The sequence below is a fragment of the Trichosurus vulpecula genome, chromosome 3 (assembly GCF_011100635.1).
Source record: "Trichosurus vulpecula isolate mTriVul1 chromosome 3, mTriVul1.pri, whole genome shotgun sequence".
NCBI classification, from domain to species: Eukaryota; Metazoa; Chordata; class Mammalia; order Diprotodontia; family Phalangeridae; genus Trichosurus; species Trichosurus vulpecula.
Genome location: NC_050575.1, coordinates 59,687,651 through 59,705,751, shown reverse-complemented (window position 1 = coordinate 59,705,751; position 18,101 = coordinate 59,687,651). Strand labels below are relative to the sequence as shown.

General features: G+C 40.1%; 1 protein-coding gene across 3 annotated transcripts in view; it reads left to right on the top strand.

The window, feature by feature from the left end:
* Positions 1 to 18,101, top strand: part of RUFY1 (RUN and FYVE domain containing 1) — a 39,279-nt gene that overhangs the window by 7,563 nt on the left and 13,615 nt on the right. Inside the window, exons 1-8 of one of the 3 annotated variants that reach the window (XM_036750760.1) lie at positions 6,776 to 6,991; positions 7,949 to 8,122; positions 8,988 to 9,105; positions 10,067 to 10,168; positions 11,420 to 11,543; positions 13,345 to 13,406; positions 14,779 to 14,844; positions 16,171 to 16,240. In XM_036750760.1, the coding sequence (XP_036606655.1) occupies positions 7,963 to 8,122; positions 8,988 to 9,105; positions 10,067 to 10,168; positions 11,420 to 11,543; positions 13,345 to 13,406; positions 14,779 to 14,844; positions 16,171 to 16,240 (702 nt within the window). In that variant the 5' untranslated portion in view covers positions 6,776 to 6,991; positions 7,949 to 7,962. Of the gene's footprint in view, positions 1 to 6,775; positions 7,385 to 7,948; positions 8,123 to 8,987; positions 9,106 to 10,066; positions 10,169 to 11,419; positions 11,544 to 13,344; positions 13,407 to 14,778; positions 14,845 to 16,170; positions 16,241 to 18,101 lie in introns of those variants that run through there. The other 2 variants (XM_036750761.1, XM_036750759.1) reach the window with 2 other exon arrangements.

Here is an 18,101-nt window from a genome sequence, read left to right as displayed (position 1 = left end):
GCATTCTTTAAGTCAAGGAGGCAAAGATTTATTGTTATGCTTTTCACCAGGCAAGAGTTCTTAGGGAATCCACAAACTTACAGGGGTGCAGTTAATGTTTGTATAGGTTAAACTATAGTAAAACATGTGCCAAATATGCTAACTAGGTGATTCAGGACAGGATTAGGGAGTGGTTAAGGAGTGGTTAGTTCTTAAAGGAACATTTATTTTTAGTATCTACTATGCAGGCATTTTACCCAGAGTTCACTGGGAAATAGCATTGGAGTGGGGGGGGGAGAGGGAGGCCTGCATGAAGGTGTGGTTTTAGGCCTGAAACAAAACTAAGTCAACTAACAGTCAGGGCTGACTAAGAAATACCCAGGCTGCTTCCATCAACATCTTGTTAGACAAGATAAACGTAAGGGAGTGTACATATGTCTAAGTCTAGGTCAGTGAGTAGTAATATCTTTATGACCCAGTACACAGCTAGTTCAGCCAATATACAGATGGTTCAAAATCATAAATTCTATAGGTGCAGCTGGCCACCATATCAGGAAGAGAGATGTTTTGTTAAGGCATGCTGGTGAGAAACTGCCTGAGACACTGTTTTGAGGCTAGGGAGAAATGTGATTTCAGAACTGGGTCCAAGTACAGGCACCCAAGCACCCCATGAAGATCAGGACTTTGTCCATGGGGTCATGTAGACTCAGACACAACTGAACAATAACAACAAGGAGTTTAATAAATGTGGGTCTTTACCTGAATTGCAAATGAGGACATACTGGGAATTTAATAAATTCAACAAATATAACTTAAGTGCCTGCTATGTACAAGACACTGCTAGGTGCTGGGTATATAAGATGAAAACACAATCCATGCTTTCCAGGAGTTTACATTCTGTTAGGGAAAGTAACTTGACCAAGTTGGACTTGAACCAAAGTTCCTAAGTCCCAGTTAAGTGTTCTTGCCACTAAGTTCACTACCTTCTTCTTGAAAGCGTCATTTATAAGTGTACACTTTTTATAGATGGATGATTTTGCATTTGAAGAAATGAGTGGTAGAGCAGGGCTTAAACTTTTCACCTAGTAATTCTGAATGCCCCAGAGGAACTAAAACCTTAATAGCCTCTTTGGAAGGACTATTGTGGGGTATATAAGAAGTAGAGAGTAGTAGTCCTGCAGAAAATGGAGGATGAATCTCACAGTGAGACCGTATGGTACAGTGGAAGATTTGGAGCCAGAAGACCTGAAACTTACCTGTGTGACCTGTGTGTACAGATTATTTAACCTTTCTGGGCCTCAGTATCTTTACCTATAAAATGGGCAGGTTGGACTAGATAACCTTCCCAGCTCTAAATCATCAATTTTATAGAAATGGTCTGTACTACATTTCCCAGCAGCCCCTTTAGCCTTAATTTCAGGAACACTAATCTAAAATGCCAGTCTGCCTTTTAAAGTATGGTAGACATTTATTTCAAATATCATTTGCCCAGATTGTTCAGATCAGGATATAATCAGTCAGTTCATTTTGGCATTTATGACACTGCTGGAATATCTAATACAAAAGGTAAACTACCTACCTCTTGCCTTTAGGGAAAAAAAAAATGTTCAAATGACAGGTATTTGAGTGATCACAGAGCCACTTTATTACCACAGTTTATATGTATAAAACAAGTGCTATTACTGAACTGTTTCATCTTTTATTTCATAATAGCTTTCTTCTTGACTAGTAATAGCTTTAGATTGAGAAAAGGTATCAGATTGAAACTTTTCCCTAAGAACTTAGTATTTCATCATAATAATTTTATCATATTTCATCACTGTACAGATACACTTGGACAATATTAAAAGAGGAATTTTAGGAAACAGTAGCAAAATTCTTTCATCTCCCATATATGTAGTGGTTTTCCACCTCACTACTTGAACATAGTCATTTCTTAGCAACTGTATAAAATAGCCAGATTCCTCTCTTAGGTCTTGTCAAGTAGATTTTCCTTATACACACTGTATTATATCTTATACAACAATATATTTTAAAGGCAAGGCCTCAGCCTCTTAGAATTTAATATCCATAAGAGCTGTTAACTCCCTTGCTTGGTTTCTTATTCCATAGCATTTCACATATTCCATAGTATTACTTACCAACTTTGTTATGTAGCAATTTTATATTTTAAAGATCAGGGGGCAGCTAGGTGGTGCAGTGAATAGAGCACCAGCCCTGGAGTCAGGAGGACTTGAGTTCAAATGTGGCCTCAGACACTTAACACTTACTAGCTGTGTGACCTTGGGCAAGTCACTTAACCCCAATTGCCTTGTCTTCCCCCTTCCAAAAAAAGAAATCTGCCATATTGACAATTTCCCCTAAGAATATAATACTTAATCACTGGACAATATCTGTGTAATAATTTGTTTACATCAATCCTACTTGGTAATCCATTTGTACTCCCTGAGATTTGTGAATGTTACCTTAGCAAAATGTTCATCACCATTCATCCTGAAATGTGCGCCACAATTTCCATTTTCACTGGTCCAGTTTCTTCCCCAAAGCATTTTCCCTAAAGGGAAGTTACTCACCTGTATAGTTGAAGACATTGCCATTGAGAATTGTTAGTGCCCTGAAAACCAAAAAAAGATAATTCTAACCCCAAATCTATATAAAATGTCTTTATCATTTTGTCTTAAATTTACACACAAACATACTTATGAAATGAATCATCTGGAGTTCCCATTTAATATTCTTTCCTTTGAAATAAATCCAGATAGTCTACATTTTCCCATCTATATTATGATTCCATTTTTCCTCTGTATAGTTTTCTTTTTTCCTTTACAATATTTTTTTAATACAGGAACCTTTAGCAGACTTCTTAAGCAAATTTTCCTTTCCAAGATTCAGAACTCATCTTTTTTCTTCCTGGAATTGAGATAGGATAAGTGGTGTCATCCCTGTTTTACATTTGGGTAAATAAGGAATATTCAAGTAACGAAGATGACACAGCAATAACCAAGATTCTGACTTTACACAAGACTAAATTATATTGAATCCAGTCCCACAAGCATTTAGTAAGAGCTAATCATATGCAACATACTGTGCTAGGCACTAGATCCAAAGACAAAACAAAAAACAGTCCCGGTTTTCAAAGAACTTACATTCTACTGAAGGGATGCAGTAAGTAAATGGTATATACATGATATTTGAGGAGAGAGAGTAGTTAACAACTAAAGTGATCAGAAAAGGTTTCTAATAGCAGGTGGCACATGAACTAAGCCTTGAAGGACGAAGCTAGGTATTCCTAAAGAGAAAAGCGGAGTAAGAGTACATTCTAGGCATAAGGCAACCTGTGCAAAAGCAGGAGATGGAAGGCAAAGTTCAGGGAAGTAAGGAAGATTGTCTATAATACATGAAGAAGGAGAATATAAATAAACTAGAAAGGTAAACTGGAGTCAGATTGGGAAGAGCTTTAAATGTCAGACTGACACACTTGTATTTTATCTTCGAGGCAGCAGAGAGGCACTGACAATTTTTGAGCTTTAAACTTGTGTTTTAGAAAGATTCTTTTTGTTGGAGTGTGGAAAATGGATTGGAATGGGACAGACTGGAAGCTTTTTAAGAAACTTGCAATAGTTTAGACAAGAGGTGATGAGTATCTGAACTAGGGCGGATGTCATGTGAATGCAAAGAAAGAGACACATGTGACAGGTGTTATAGAAGTAGAATCAACAAGATTCAGCAACTTATTGGATTTGGGGGGTGGGGGAGAAAGAAGAGTTGAGAATAATGCAAAGGTTGTGAACTTGAGTGACTGGAAGGCTAGTCGTACCCTCAATGTTAAAATAAAAGTAAAGGTGGAATTAGAGGGGAAGCTCAGGGGAAATTCAGAAATTTAGATGTCTCTGGGACATCTTGTTGTGGATGCCCAGCAGCCATCTGAAGATACAGGACTGGAACAGAAAGACCTGAACAGAACTGTATCACAGAAGCCCAGAAAGTTCTCTGAAAGAACCACAAAGGACTCAAAGAAACTTGATATAGATCCAAGTGATCAGAACAGAATGATTGGCTCATTGGCCACAATCATGTAAAAGAAACACAAAAAAACTTCAAAACTCTTGATAAAGTGACCAGTTTTGACATCCGACTGTGTAGTATGTTTCTTTCTTCTCAGAAGAGGTGGTTTAAACGTGTCAAATGAGGCATACACTGTCAGATCTGGCCAGCCATTTGTTTAGCTGCCATGTACTTAGTTACAAGGAAAGGTGGGAGTGGGCCTGATAAACACTATCAGAGACTGCAAATAGGTCAAGAATGATGAAGCCTCAGATAAGGCTGTCCAATGTAGCAACTAAGAGACCACTGGTAACCTTGGAGAGAGCCTGCTTCAGCCGAATGGTGAGTTACAAACTAGATTACAAAAGGTGGAGGAGTGTGTAGGAGGGAAAGAAGTGGAGGCGATGAGTTTCAATGGCTTTTCATTGGAGCTTGGCTATGAAAGACCAAGGTATAGAACAGTATCTTGAGGGGATGGTAGAGTCAAGTGAAGATTTATAAAGAATGGATAGGGACCTGTGGATGTTTGTTAACAGAGAGGAGCAAGTGGATAGGAAGAAACTGAAGATTGGAGAGTGACTGAAGGGTCAAAACCCAACCCTCCTCCTAATTCTCCCTTTTTGTCATTGATACCACCATCCCTCCATTTATCAGATTGTCCACAACTCTTTCACATCCCTGTTGCCACTCCATAACCAATCAGATGCTAAATCTCTTCTGAAAAATTCTCTCACATCTGTCCTGTTTTCTTTCTTATACCCAGCATGCTAATTCGGGCCTTCATCACTTCTTATCTTATCATTAACTTCCTAATTGGTCTTTCTGCCTCTATTCCATCTTCTGCACAGTTTACAAAATATTTCATAAAATAATGATCTGACCATGTGACTCCCCTGCTCTGGAAGCTTCAGTAGTGCCCTGTTGCCTCTAGAATAAGTTTAATACAGATGCTTCTGGTCTGACATTTAAAGCCTTTTACAATTTGGTTCCAACCCTTCTTTTTGGAATTTATGTATCTCCTTATAATGAGAGAGTTGCAGAGTGGATAGAGAGACAGCCTTAAAGCCCAAAAGACCTGGGTTCAAGTCCTGTTTCTGACACATAATGGCTCTGTGACCCTGGGCAAGTGACAGAATCTCTTAGCAACTCTCAAGACTAAAAGTTGCTGAGAAGGCACCAACCTGCATTAATAGAGTTTCCTTACCTGGGAGTTCACTGTAATTGAAATCACAGGTCTAGTCTATATGGCCCTCTTGCATTCTACATTCCTGCCAAATTGTCCTACTTACCATACCCCATACAATATATTCCACCTCCCCCCCATAAAAGAGGCTGAGTGTTCAGCAGTAAGGACACCGTTCAGTCTGTGGTTCTGTGTCTCCCTCCAACAGTCCTTTAATACCAGCTAAGGTAGAAGAAGCTTCAGAAATCACTTTCACAAAAACCCAGTCTCTTATTCATGCTAGAAGAATCTTAAATAATAGAAGTGGAAGAGATCTTAAGGAACATCTGATCATGCCCCTCATTTTAAGAATGAGGAAACTCATTCAAACTTGCTGGAGTTTACAATCATTCGATTGAGATTCCAACCCAAGTGCTCCTATCAAGGGTCTCTCTTCATCCAGCCCTTGCACTATACTATTTAAAGTGATCAGCACAGTGCCTGGCACATAGTAGGTGCTATATACTGTTTTCCTTTCCCTCTTCATTTTCCCTACTTAAAACACTCTTGCCAGATCAAGATGATTGGGTAGTTTAATTGAAACAAATCCAGACAGCTGTTCTATTAATGAGAGGAAAGGAGCTTGAATTATACAAGGAACTGGGACCCAATGTAGCCCTTCAGTTAGTGGTATCACGATGCCTGGGCCATGCCTAAGGATTCAGCAAATGCTTGTTTCTTTCCTTCCAAAAAAGGTCTGCGCTAAATTTATGACCCCAGATGAGAATCCGATGATCCGATGTTGCTGAAAGCTGTCAAAACAACGCTGAGCTTGTAGCTGACTGGCTGTGTGAAAGAGGGGACTCAGACCTAGAAGTGGAAAAGACCTATGAGGCCATGTAGCCCAGCCCCCACCCCCACATTTAACAAATAAGGAAACTAAGGCTGGCGGGAGGGTAGACCAAAAACAAGCTGGAAAGAGTCTTATTTGAACCCGGGTCCTCTGTCTTCAGAGTCAGTGCTATACTGCAGTGTCTCCCCCATCTTCTAGGAGAGGAGTAAGGGAAATTTCTATTTCAGTTAACATTTATTAAGCGTCTGCTGTGTTCCCGGCCTGGGCTAAGACAGCAAGAGCGGAGTCTGGAGAGTTCCTACCTAATGCTAGGCAGTCATTAGAGGCCCCTCCCCGCTGGGGTGGGGGAAGGGCTCAGTGCTGAGATCAGGACCTCCCCACCCCAGGCCGGGACGGCGCCCGTCAGCCCAGCCCCAGGTCGCTAGGCCTTGACTAAGCCTTCAAGCCCGGGCCCCCTTTCGGTCAAACCGAGGTCAGCTTTAAATGGAGCTGAGCCAGCGCCGCGACGATGCGGCCGAATTGAAAAGCCCGGAATATCTCCCTCAGCCCCGTGATCCCACAACGTAATGGCCGCCCCGCCCCGCCCCTTCCTGAAGCGCCTGGGCCCACTCGGCGCGGGAAGGCACCATGTCAGGACTAAAGCCGGAGGAGAACGTAAAATGGCGCCTCCCCGACTTTGCCTCGCGAGACTCGCGGGGATTTCCCTCAGAGAGAAGGGCGTGGTTCTCCCCTTTGCTACCCCCGCCCGTCTCGCCCCAGCAATTGGAGGTGGGATGATGTCCCTCCCTCGCCCTTGGATTGGGAAGAGAACCGCGTCGTGCGCGAATCTTTGTGTTTTCATTGGTCAAGACAGTAAAGCTGCTGGGCTGGACGTCCAATCCTGAGAAGCCCCTGGAGAGCGTGAGGCTGTCTCCTAGGCAACATTCTCTGGCACCTAGGGAGAAGCCCCCGGGGTAACTGACTATCTCCTTTTTTCCCGGCCTTCGGGGTCTAGTGGTGGGGCCATCGTCCGGGCCCAGTTCCCTGGTCCTCTGCGGCGCGCCTGGCTGGCGGGAAGCCCAGGGAGTGGGGTGGGCACAGGCGCGGGCCGGAGGCTAGCCGGGCCTCTCAGGGTGGAGAGCTTAGAAGGACACGGCTGGAGGCGGCCGCGCCCAGGGAGAGGCCCACCCTTTCGGGCTGCGAGTATGCAGGCCAGCGGGCCCTGGAGAGAAGCCGGCACCCGAGCGGGGCCTTGGGCATATCATCCCCCGCCCCCTCTCCGGGCCTCAGTGTCCTCCTTTGTAAAATGAAGGGGTTGGACTCCTGACCTCCAAGGCCTCTTGCAGCGCTTAAAATCCTAGGATGGGGTATGAGCTTAGTTCCCTGGAGGCATGGCCTGAAAAATGCTTGTCAAAATGTAAAAAAAAAAAAAACCACTTTGTAGATGCGATCTGATTTTGTTATTGTTGCTTGTATTATTTGTTACACTGTTTCTTTCCATAGGCACATATGGGGGGGAGGGGGAAGGGGAGAGGTTCTGCCTCTGGAGCCTGTAGCAAGCTTGAAAGTCAGCTTGGTGTGATAATGACCATGCGCTGGGATCAAGAAGTCTTTTATTCTGATCTTTGGTTTTTAAGGGATGAATTCTTGGGCAAACTTCTAAACTGAGAAAATTTGGGTAGGTGTGGAATGGGGGTAGAAGGAGATGGGAAGGTTCCATAGGAGATAAGACTGGAAAAGTAAAATCAGACCAGCAAATAATATTATCTCTTAGGCTCCATCCCATCCTTAATGTGCATAGTAAATATGTTAGAATCCCAAAGTGCATAGTGCAAACTCCAACTGTCCGTGGAACTAGGTTTGCTTACTGCCAGGTGAGCACATTTTTTACTAGTTAAATTAAGCAAGCAATCACTTCTTTTCGTCAACAGCTACTAAATGCCAAATGATGGAAGAACGCTCCAACCTGATGAATATGATGAAGCTGAGTATTAAAGTCTTGATCCAGTCAGCCCTGAGCCTAGGTAGAAGCTTGGATGCCGACTACGCCCCTTTACAGCAGTTCTTTGTGGTGATGGAGCACTGTCTCAAACATGGCCTGAAAGGTAAGCATCCATGTATGGTAGAAGGTAAGAATTTGAGCTGAAGTATTTAGGAGAATGATTTGAAGAGGTGAATTATGTGGATAGCAAGGATTAAAAGGTAGTGTTTTCTTCTAAAATAGTTTAGCTGTAGTACCTATGTTTTCAAATGGACATTCGGTAGGTATTTGTATGTATGAATAATTAGCCTAGGAGTGTGGTTGTTTTATGGATTTTATTTATCTATTTACAACATATTGCCCCTTACACATACAAACCAACCAAAAATTATATTGGCTACAGAAGGCATTGTGGTATAATGGAGAGAACACTAAAGTAGGTAGCAGGAAGAACTGGCTTCTAGTCTTGGCCCTTCCATTAATTCACAGTATGTATGACTTTGAGTACAGGTGTCTCCTTCCTCTAAATCTCAGTTTTGTCATTTACAAAATAAAGAGACTGGACTGGGTGATTTTTTTCTTCTTTTTTTTTTTTGACATTGAGTGTCCCCATATCAGCCAGGTTGGAGGTGCCATAGCCACTCACAGGTCTGAGCCTGCCGCTACTTTGATTTCCAACCTGAGCTAGTTCACTGTCAGGCATCTTGATGCCCTGTCCCTATCCAGGGAGTCTCACTATATTGGTACCAGCCTTAGTGGATACCTGTCAACTCAGAACTCCCAGTTCAGTTGATCCATCAGCCTCAACCTCTATGAATCAGAGTTGTGCTCTACCACACCAGGTGACTAGGTGATCTCTTAAGGTTTCTCAGAGCTCAGGAGAGTCAAGGATTTATGAAACAGTAATGACAAAGTACCATTGTGTAGTTTTGTTTTGTGGGTTAAGGAAGTTTTACCCTGTTAACAAAGTTTTGTGTTTTCCCTTATAGTTAAGAAGAGTTTTATTGGCCAAAATAAGTCTTTCTTTGGTCCCCTGGAGCTGGTGGAGAAGCTTTGTCCGGAAGCATCAGATATAGCTACTAGTGTTAAAAATCTGCCAGAGTTAAAGTGAGTGGGAAGTAGTTACACAAATTCTTGGTTCAAAAAAAATTTTAGCCCTCTAAGAAATTTAACTCTTTCAGCAAGCTCTTCCTAATGCATATAAACAGTATTCAGCTAAACATAATACATTTAATAGGATAACCACTATATTTAGGCTGCTCCCAGAAGAGTTAAGACAGATGAATACTTTTTGTCTGGGAACCCTCTGGGTCTCAGTTTCCAATCTGTGTCAAATGAACAGGTTAACCTAGATAATCTCCAATGGCCCTTCTATTTTTTACCAGTATAGGTATTCACACTGCACTGTCACATTATTTCACCATCATCTGAAATCTTAGAAAAAGATGCTTTTGATGTATTGGTTCCATTTTATAAATGAGCGGATTGCTGAGGGTGGGTTGAAGTATGGCACAGTAGACAGCACTGGCCCTAGAGTCAGAGAGCCTGGGTTCAGTTCCTTCCTCTGATGCTTACTACCCTGGGCTTCAGGTTACTCCTGAAAATGAAGAGGGTAGATTAGATATATTCTGACCATAGCTCAAGAACTGAGAGGTCACAATATATCTAATCCACCCTCTTCATTTGGTAATGAAACTGGGTCGAATATTAATCCCAGTTTTGTAAAAACAAAACAAAACAATTTAATCTGCTATGGAAGGGTTTTAGTTCTAATGTTTCTCTCCCATGTTTTTTCATGATTTCCATTTTTAAGTAGCTATTTACAACCCATCTTTTTCAAGTCATAAAACTGTTGCCCCACGATTAAATTCAAAATGTCTCCTTATTTTTATTTTATAAGAATGTATCCTTTTATTTAAATCTAACATAGTTTTTTCAGGGTCCTGGAGAAAATTGTACATATATATTAGAACATTTTTATCTAATTGTATTTCTTAAACATGAATAAAATTTACTTTGGGGTCTTTTGTTTTTTGCTTGTGTTTTGATCCATCTCTTTTGATTTTAGGACAGCAGTAGGAAGAGGAAGGGCTTGGCTTTACCTTGCACTCATGCAAAAGAAGTTGGCAGATTATCTGAAAGTGCTTATAGATAATAAGCATCTCTTAAGGTATCTTAGGATTTTTTTAATTTCTTATAGCTATTTAATGTTTGATTAACAGTATCCCTATTAATGATTTTTATTTTAGGCAAGAGTCTGTGATTTATAGTTCCTATTCAGGTTAGCATTATTAAGCCTAGAAATTCTCTGTGGCCATAATATCAGTAGCAATATTTATAGCATAATCTTAGAGTCAGAACAGTATTGTGGAAATAGCATTGTGATTTAAAAGTTCAGGTTCTAGTCTTGGCTTTTGCACCTAACCAGCTATGTCACAGTGGGGAAGTCATCTAAATTCTTTGAACTTCAAAATGAGAATAATACTTTGCACTACCAACCTTAAAGGGCTATTATGAAGAAAAGGTTTTGATATCCCTTAAGATGCTATAGAAATGTGAGCTTTTATTGTCTAAGAAATAGCATTTACTATACAGCCATAGTTTAGTATTAAGTCTTTCATTTATTGAGTACAGGTAACATTTTGAAAATTTGCTATCAGTATTAATAATGGCTGTTTGATATTTTGTTAAATTATAGAATTAAAAGTGATTGGTCCTTATTGGAATGAATAACCTGAAGAAATCATGACTGCAGTTTGGAGAGGAAAATATAGTCTTCGTGGTCATTTTTAATTGAGATAGAAAAAAACTTTTCTTATAAGAAGATATCACTACCTTGACCAATCAATAGAAGAAATGTCAGCATATAAATGTCAGAGGATTTGACAGAAATCTATATTTATAGTGTCAGTGATGCCTGCTATGTTGAATTTTACATGGGCCCAATGCATCTTTGACATTTGTATTTATGTAAATAGTACCAGAATATTTGGGTTTTGCCTCTTCTGATCGCCTGTGGCTGAGGGAAGAATTTTCTCCAATGTAATTCCCTTGGCCAATTGGTACAGAGGTGAAGGGATGAGGGGAGAACCCTTTTCTGGCAGCAGTTGTTGCCTCAAAGGTCATAATAGTTTTCATAAGTGTGTCTAGTCATTCAGTTCCTATCACTAGGTAAGCTAATGTTTCTAGTGTCTTTTATAAACCAGTAGGTATTCATGAGCATTGTGCCTTTAACCAGGCAACTTTGAAAACCAAGTTTTAAGTATTCACAGATAAAATTTGAGGAAACTTTAGAACTTGTATTAGACCAGCACGCCAAGTCAGGTTTACATATCTAATATCAGCATTATTGTTACATACAGTTTGCCTTGTTATTGCTGTTAAACTAAGCATAACTTTGGTGGTTGCCAATCTCTCTTAGTGAATTCTATGAACCTGAGGCATTGATGATGGAAGAAGAAGGAACAGTAATTGTAGGTCTGCTGGTGGGACTCAATGTTCTTGATGCTAACCTCTGCTTAAAAGGAGAAGATTTGGACTCTCAGGTGAAATAGAATTCTTGCTATGGATGAAGTGCTTGAGTTAAACCAGTGTTGATTACTGGTTGTGAAGACATGTACATGGATGGGAAACACTTGAAACAAGTAACAATTTGGAAGTTTAAGTTACAGGCCCAGTGTTTTAAGTGTTTCCATATATTCTGTAACATTTACTGGTGTATTAATTATTTCTTATTTAAAGACAAGATAATGCTTTCCTAAGCTACATTAAGAAAAGCATGGAGAAGTGGAGAGGTAATAGTTCCTGTTCTACCCTGGCCCAGCTAGAGCAGGAGCACTGTGTTCTTTTGTGGACCTCATTCTTTAGAAAAGACATTAACCAACTGGAGTCTGTCCAAAAGACAGTGCCTGTAATGTGAGAAAGACTAGAAAACATGCCATATGAAGATCAGTAAAGAAAATGGAAATGCTTTGGCCTGGTGTAAATCTAGAGGGGATGAGATGGTATTCTTTTAAGTATTTGAAGGGTTGTCATGTACAAGTGGAATTAGAGATTAGACTTCTTATTGCACAATCAGCACTAGAGGGCTGAACAGGAAGAGTGGGTACAAGTTGCAGGGAGGGAGACTTAGCTTGATGAAATGAAAAACTTCCTAAGAACTAAAGCTACTCAGAAATAGAAAGGGTTGCCTATATATATAGGTTTGGAGTATGCCGTCAATATGCAATGGAGATTCATAGTTTCATATAGAATCCTCTTTTTTGTATTCTGCTTTGTATATATAGAAAGGCTCTATTTTTTGGTGTTTAAATTCAGAATAATTTCTCTCTTCTTCCCATGCCCTTCACCCCTCTCCCCCAAATAAGACAGGTATGGAGAGTCATGTTTCTTCTTAGTAGAAGCTGGATAGCCAATGCCTAGAGTGCTGTAGAAGGGACTCTTTGGTACTGATTGGACTAGATGGCCTTGGAAGCCCTTTCTAGTGCTTAGATCCTATGATTCTGTAATGAAAATTGACTCTTAACTTCAAAAAAAATTGGTCTATGTCTGACTCAGAATATAAAGTCATTTAACAGGGATTACATTACTATAGTAATTTTTCTTTTGGTGGAAAAAGATGCCTTCTAGTGACGTGGGTTCTCATAATATCTGTATGGACTCCCTTCTGAGCAGATGATGTACAGACAGATGTAGTTCTTCATAGAGCATCCTCACTTCTCTCACAATAATCTACCACCCATTGCCATGAAGGCCTCCTGCAGCCAGGCCTCAGCAGCCCTTTTCCACACTCCCAAGAGACTCCCAAAAGACAGGGAACTTCCATGAGAGTTCCCAGAGTATGGTCTTGGTTGGCTCATGAAAAGCTCTCTGCCAGAGATAGCACCACTACTACTTTTTCATGAGCCACTGACAAGTACCAAGGAAATCAGAATTTTTCCCCACTTCTTTAACAACCAGGCTAACTTCATTCAAGTGGGACTTTGTTCGCAGAAACTTTGTGAGTCTATTTGGTTGTCACTTTGCCTTCCTGAGGGGTGGTCTAAATGATCTCTGAAGACCCTTCCAGCTCCATTACCTGTGATCACTTTCTGGAGGAGTCATGCAAATCATTTGTTTTAAAAGAAGTCATCGTTTACAACAGGACATATTTTTATTTCTTGATCCTTATTGTTAGCAAAATTCATGTACCAGGGAAAATAATTATTTTAAGGGGACAGGAATTTAAGTGTTCAAGCTAAATTATGAAGATAATGACTGGTATAGAAAATACAAAATGCCATCTTAGATTTTTCTTTACAGGAAGAGTTGTCTAAACTTGTGTGTGTGTGTGTTTTTTTTGACCAGGTCGGAGTGATCGATTTTTCCTTATATCTTAAGGATGTTCAGGATATTGATGGTGACAGAGAGTATGTACACAGTCAAATATTCTTTATAATGGAATTCTAGCAAATATTGTGGTAGAGCACAAAATACCTTGGTGCAGTAGAAAGCATGACCGAAAAGAAGTCAGAAGACCTGGCTTAGAGGCCTCCATTGGCCACTTGCTACCTTTATAGCTTGTTACTACACCTCCCCTCCCCCCCACTTTGAGTCTCAGTTTTCACATCTGTATAATGAAGTGACGGAACTAGATTCTCTAAGCTCTAATGAACTCAACCCAAAATGTTTGAGAAAAGCATTTAGGCTCGAGAGAATGCAGAGAAGGCTCGAGATGACCAGGTTTCTAATTCTTACTTGAACATCATAACCAGATGCCTTCAGCAAATCACTTAACCTCTTAGATTCTTGAGGACCTCTTCTGTATTCCCTGCCCTATCCACCTCCCAGACTTCTTGTGAGGATCAAATGAAATAATGGATGTGAAAAGTCCTTCATGTCTGTGAAAGCCCCATCAAAATGTCTGGTGTTATTTTTGAGGTAATGTTGATCCTCACTGTGAACCAGTTCCACATTTTTAAATAAATGAGTTTTCACTAAACATATAGCTGACATTTTGAAATTTTAAATGCAAATGCTAGCTCTGTAACCGTTTCTGGGCTTTAACAAATATATATTCCGAATGAGAAGATGAGCCCTCTCCACAAATCTTCCAACACGGCCAAAAAAGAGGGCCAAGTTAAAGCCTTTGAGTCTGGGCCATTCACAAAGCAGTATGATGACTCCCAGATCTCACCAAATAGCGGGAGACAAGCTTATGAATCAAATCATAGAGGCTTTGAATACCTCAATGACTGGTTAACCACAGTCACTTTTTCAGTAGAAATTTGGAACTGGTTCAGGGAGGATAGACATTGTCTCTCACTCTTTCATATTTTATTATACAGTTTGTTACTATTCCTGTAGGATTTTTCTACTTTCACTTTCCTTTATTTACCCTTAACAAAGGATGGGGAAAATATTTTTAACACTGGCCATAAAAGTCACAGTATTCATAACTCTGTGATATGGTATTAATTTTCATCCCATTTTCTGAGACTCTTTAATAGTGCAAGTTTCGTTACTAATAGCTCTAGTATAGGACTTCACCAATAATTCATTCTAACCCTGCCTTTTCCCTTCCCTTGCTTTCTTTTTCCTTCACTAGCTGGTACCATTCATTAGTTTGGAAGATGGACACTTGTTCTCCAGCATTCTTTCTAAATATTGTGACTTAGTGGTTTTCTTTTAGAAAACCACTGGAGATAATGCCTTTTATGTGAGGTAGTTGTTTTGGGGTGAATAGAGAATGAAAATGAGGAATAACCAATGAATTAAGGAATCTCTTTTCTTTAAAAACAGACATGAAAGAATTACTGATGTCCTTGATCAGAAGAATTATGTGGAAGAACTTAACAGACACTTAAGGTAGGACTCAGTTATTTTTTATTTTCATTGCTCATTAGGCACATCACTTTTCTCTGAATCTTTTTCTTCTGCAAAATGAAGATAACAATACTTGTACTATGATCTACTTTACAGAGCTTTTAGAAAGAAAGCGCTTTGTGAAACTTAAAGCATTGTGTAAATGTGAGCTTTTACTATTACACAAAGCATTTTGTAAAAATTTCTAGTTTGCTTTCATTTTTTCATGAAAAATTGTTCTAAATTTACAATTGTAATTGTTAATTTTCCTTTCACAAGATCTTTGTTTCCAAAGAAAATTCCCTAAAAATGTTACCATAATTTCATACTTTTTTGAAGAAGCCTCTTTCTAGCTTTTGTGTATTTTCAGTCTGCAAAAGCAATTGAATTGTATGGAATTAAGTGATTTAATTACCTCTTGGGAAATAGTTTCTAGTGTCCTTTACAAACAGTCTTTTTGGCTAGTGTTGTACAAGTCATAAAATGAAGTTTCAAAAGAGAGACTAGCAGGATAATGGATTCTTCAGTATTATGCCAGATACCTTCAGCTCTAGGTTAGGCACTCAGTCTTTTGTTTCCCAGTTGTGCAGTTCTTCTGAGTTGTAGACAACAGTCAACATATACAGACCCACATATGGTAGGCATGGCGATGTCTTCTTTTCAGGCTGGCATTCAGTTCACAGCAGTACAGAAACTGATCTGAATGGCAGCTCATGTCTTAAAAATACTCTCTTATGGGGTGGAAATAGCTGGCCTATGTTCTGTCTATGTCATTTGAATCAGTTTTGGTGAGCTTTATAACATACTATTTGTAGCAAATAAAATTATGTCAAGTATACCTTGGACATTTGTAGCAAGTAAGTGAAATTCATGTGTATCTTACAGATAAATTTACTTTTATTGTCGAAACTTGTTGGAAAGGCCAAATTTTTTTTTTTTTTTTTGCTATTCCCTATCGTTAGATTTCAAACCCATACTCCAGCTTTCACCTCCTCAAAAAAATAACTGTAATTTTAAACAATAAGGTAACGAGAGAGGAGGACAGAGAAAGTTCATAAGACTCTTCCCTTCAATCTAGGTCAGGGGTGGGGAACCTGAGGCCTTAAAGCCACTTGTGGCCCTTTGGCTGAATCCAAATTTTACAGAACAAATCATTTTGAGAGGCCACAGGTGGCCTTAAGGCTGAAAGTTCCCCGCCACTGCTCTAGGTCATTGGAAACATCCTGAGCTATTCTAAAACCAAGGGGGAGAATTCTTGCCTTGACTCAGCATACGAAGCTGTGAACGTTGAGTGTGCCACAGGTTCAGTCTTGAATCTTTTTATTCCAGCTGCACTGTCGGGGATCTCCAGGCCAAGATAGATTTTCTAGAAAAGACCAATTCAAAACTTCAAGAAGAGGTTTGTAACAATAATTTTTTTAAGTATTGAAGTTACAGTTACCTGAAATGATTTTGATTTGTCAAGATTTACTTGATCCTGATTTTCTCCCACATCTTCTGGGGTCTTCCTCTAGCAGTTATCTCCTCCTTCTACAAAGATGCACTTTTATCCCTAGCCATCTTTCCCCTTAGCCTACAAACATGTTCAAATCTCTCCACTTCCAGGAAAGCTTGTCCAACTAGCTACTCTCCCATTTCTCTCCTTCCTGTTAAACCTGTTTTAAAAGTTCTCTAAACCAGCTATTCCTTTTCCTTTCACTACCTACTCTTCTTTTCTCAACTTTTTGCAACGTGATTTGAGCAGTATTGAATCTGTTTTCTCAAAGTCACCAGTGGCTCTAAGCACCAGATTCACTGGTGGCCTTTTTTGAGTCTTCATCTTCCTTTACATCTTTGTAGCTATTGACATTCCACCCCTTCGAGCTCTAAAAAATATGTGATCCTATGATTCCTCCTACTAGGTGCTCCCCTTCCTCTAATTTCAAAGATACTGTACTCTACTGGTTTTCCTCCTACATCCCTTACCATACCTTGTTGCTTTCATTGGCTCTTCATCTTCTTCTCTACCCGTTAGAGTAAGTTCTCCCCCTGTTTTCTTGTCCTTCATTCTTTCTTTTGGCAGTCTCATTTACGCCCTTAGCATCAAGTACTGTCTCTATGCAAATAACACCCAAATCAGTTTTTCTAGTGTAGAAAACTCCTGAAATCCAGACTCACATCTTCAGCTGCCTCCAGGTCCTCTCTACCTATCAATCCTACCAGCATCTCAAAGTTAACCTGCCCCAAACCAAAGTCATATCTCCTCCAAACCTACCTGTCTTCTGACTTCACTATTTGTGTCTATGGCACACAACCATTCACTTGACCTACAACATTTATAACTTTGTGAATATCTTTGACCTTCCCTCACTTCTCATATGTAGTCATCTGCCAGGTCCATCTCCAAAACAGTTTGCATATTCGTCCCAGTCACACTGCCTCCCACTCTGACTATATGCTGTGTGCTAGAGCATTCTCTTTCTTACAGGTCTTTCCCTTTTTATTTTCTCCTCTCTCACCCAACCATACTACTGATAATACACTTTTTGTACAGATAGATTTGGGCTTGTCACTCTTCTTCCCAGAAATCTTCAGTACCTCCCTATTGCCTCCTGTGTCAAGTTCAGGCTTCTCTTCTTCTCCTTCTCTAGGGCCTCCACAGTGTGGTACCACACACCACCTCTTCAGCCTTATGTCCTGTTCCTCCCCTCCTTTCACGCACTGTTCCAGCCACACTGGACTCTCTGCCCCCCAAAATGCACATTGCTCACATACTTCTATGCCTTTGTAGGAGCCAGCCCTCATTTCTGAAATGCCATCCCTCCCTCTCTTCACCAACTGAACTCCTTTGTATTCTTTTATAGCACATTTAAATGTTACCTCCTCCGGAACACCTCAGATTTTTCTTTTGCTTCCATATTAGGAACCACCTTCCCTTTCAGACCTCACATAGCACTTTATTTTATAGCTTTCTGATACATTATTATATAATGTTGTATATTGTGAGTACCTCAAAGATAAGGGTTATATCTTCTCTATCTTCCCCACCCCCAGCATCTTAGCACAGAGCTTCATGTATGTTACATGTTTAATAAATGGTTGTTGTTGTTGCTGTGTTACTGAGTTTCCAGTGGGTAAAGATTGTTTTAAGCCCTACATGGGATTACTGTCTAGAAAACCTTACCTCCGAAGTCTGTGTCCCACCCTTAGCAACTTCCACTATTATGGCTCTTGTTCCTTTGATTTGGCAGCAGATAAGAGCCATCCTCAGAGTCAGGAAG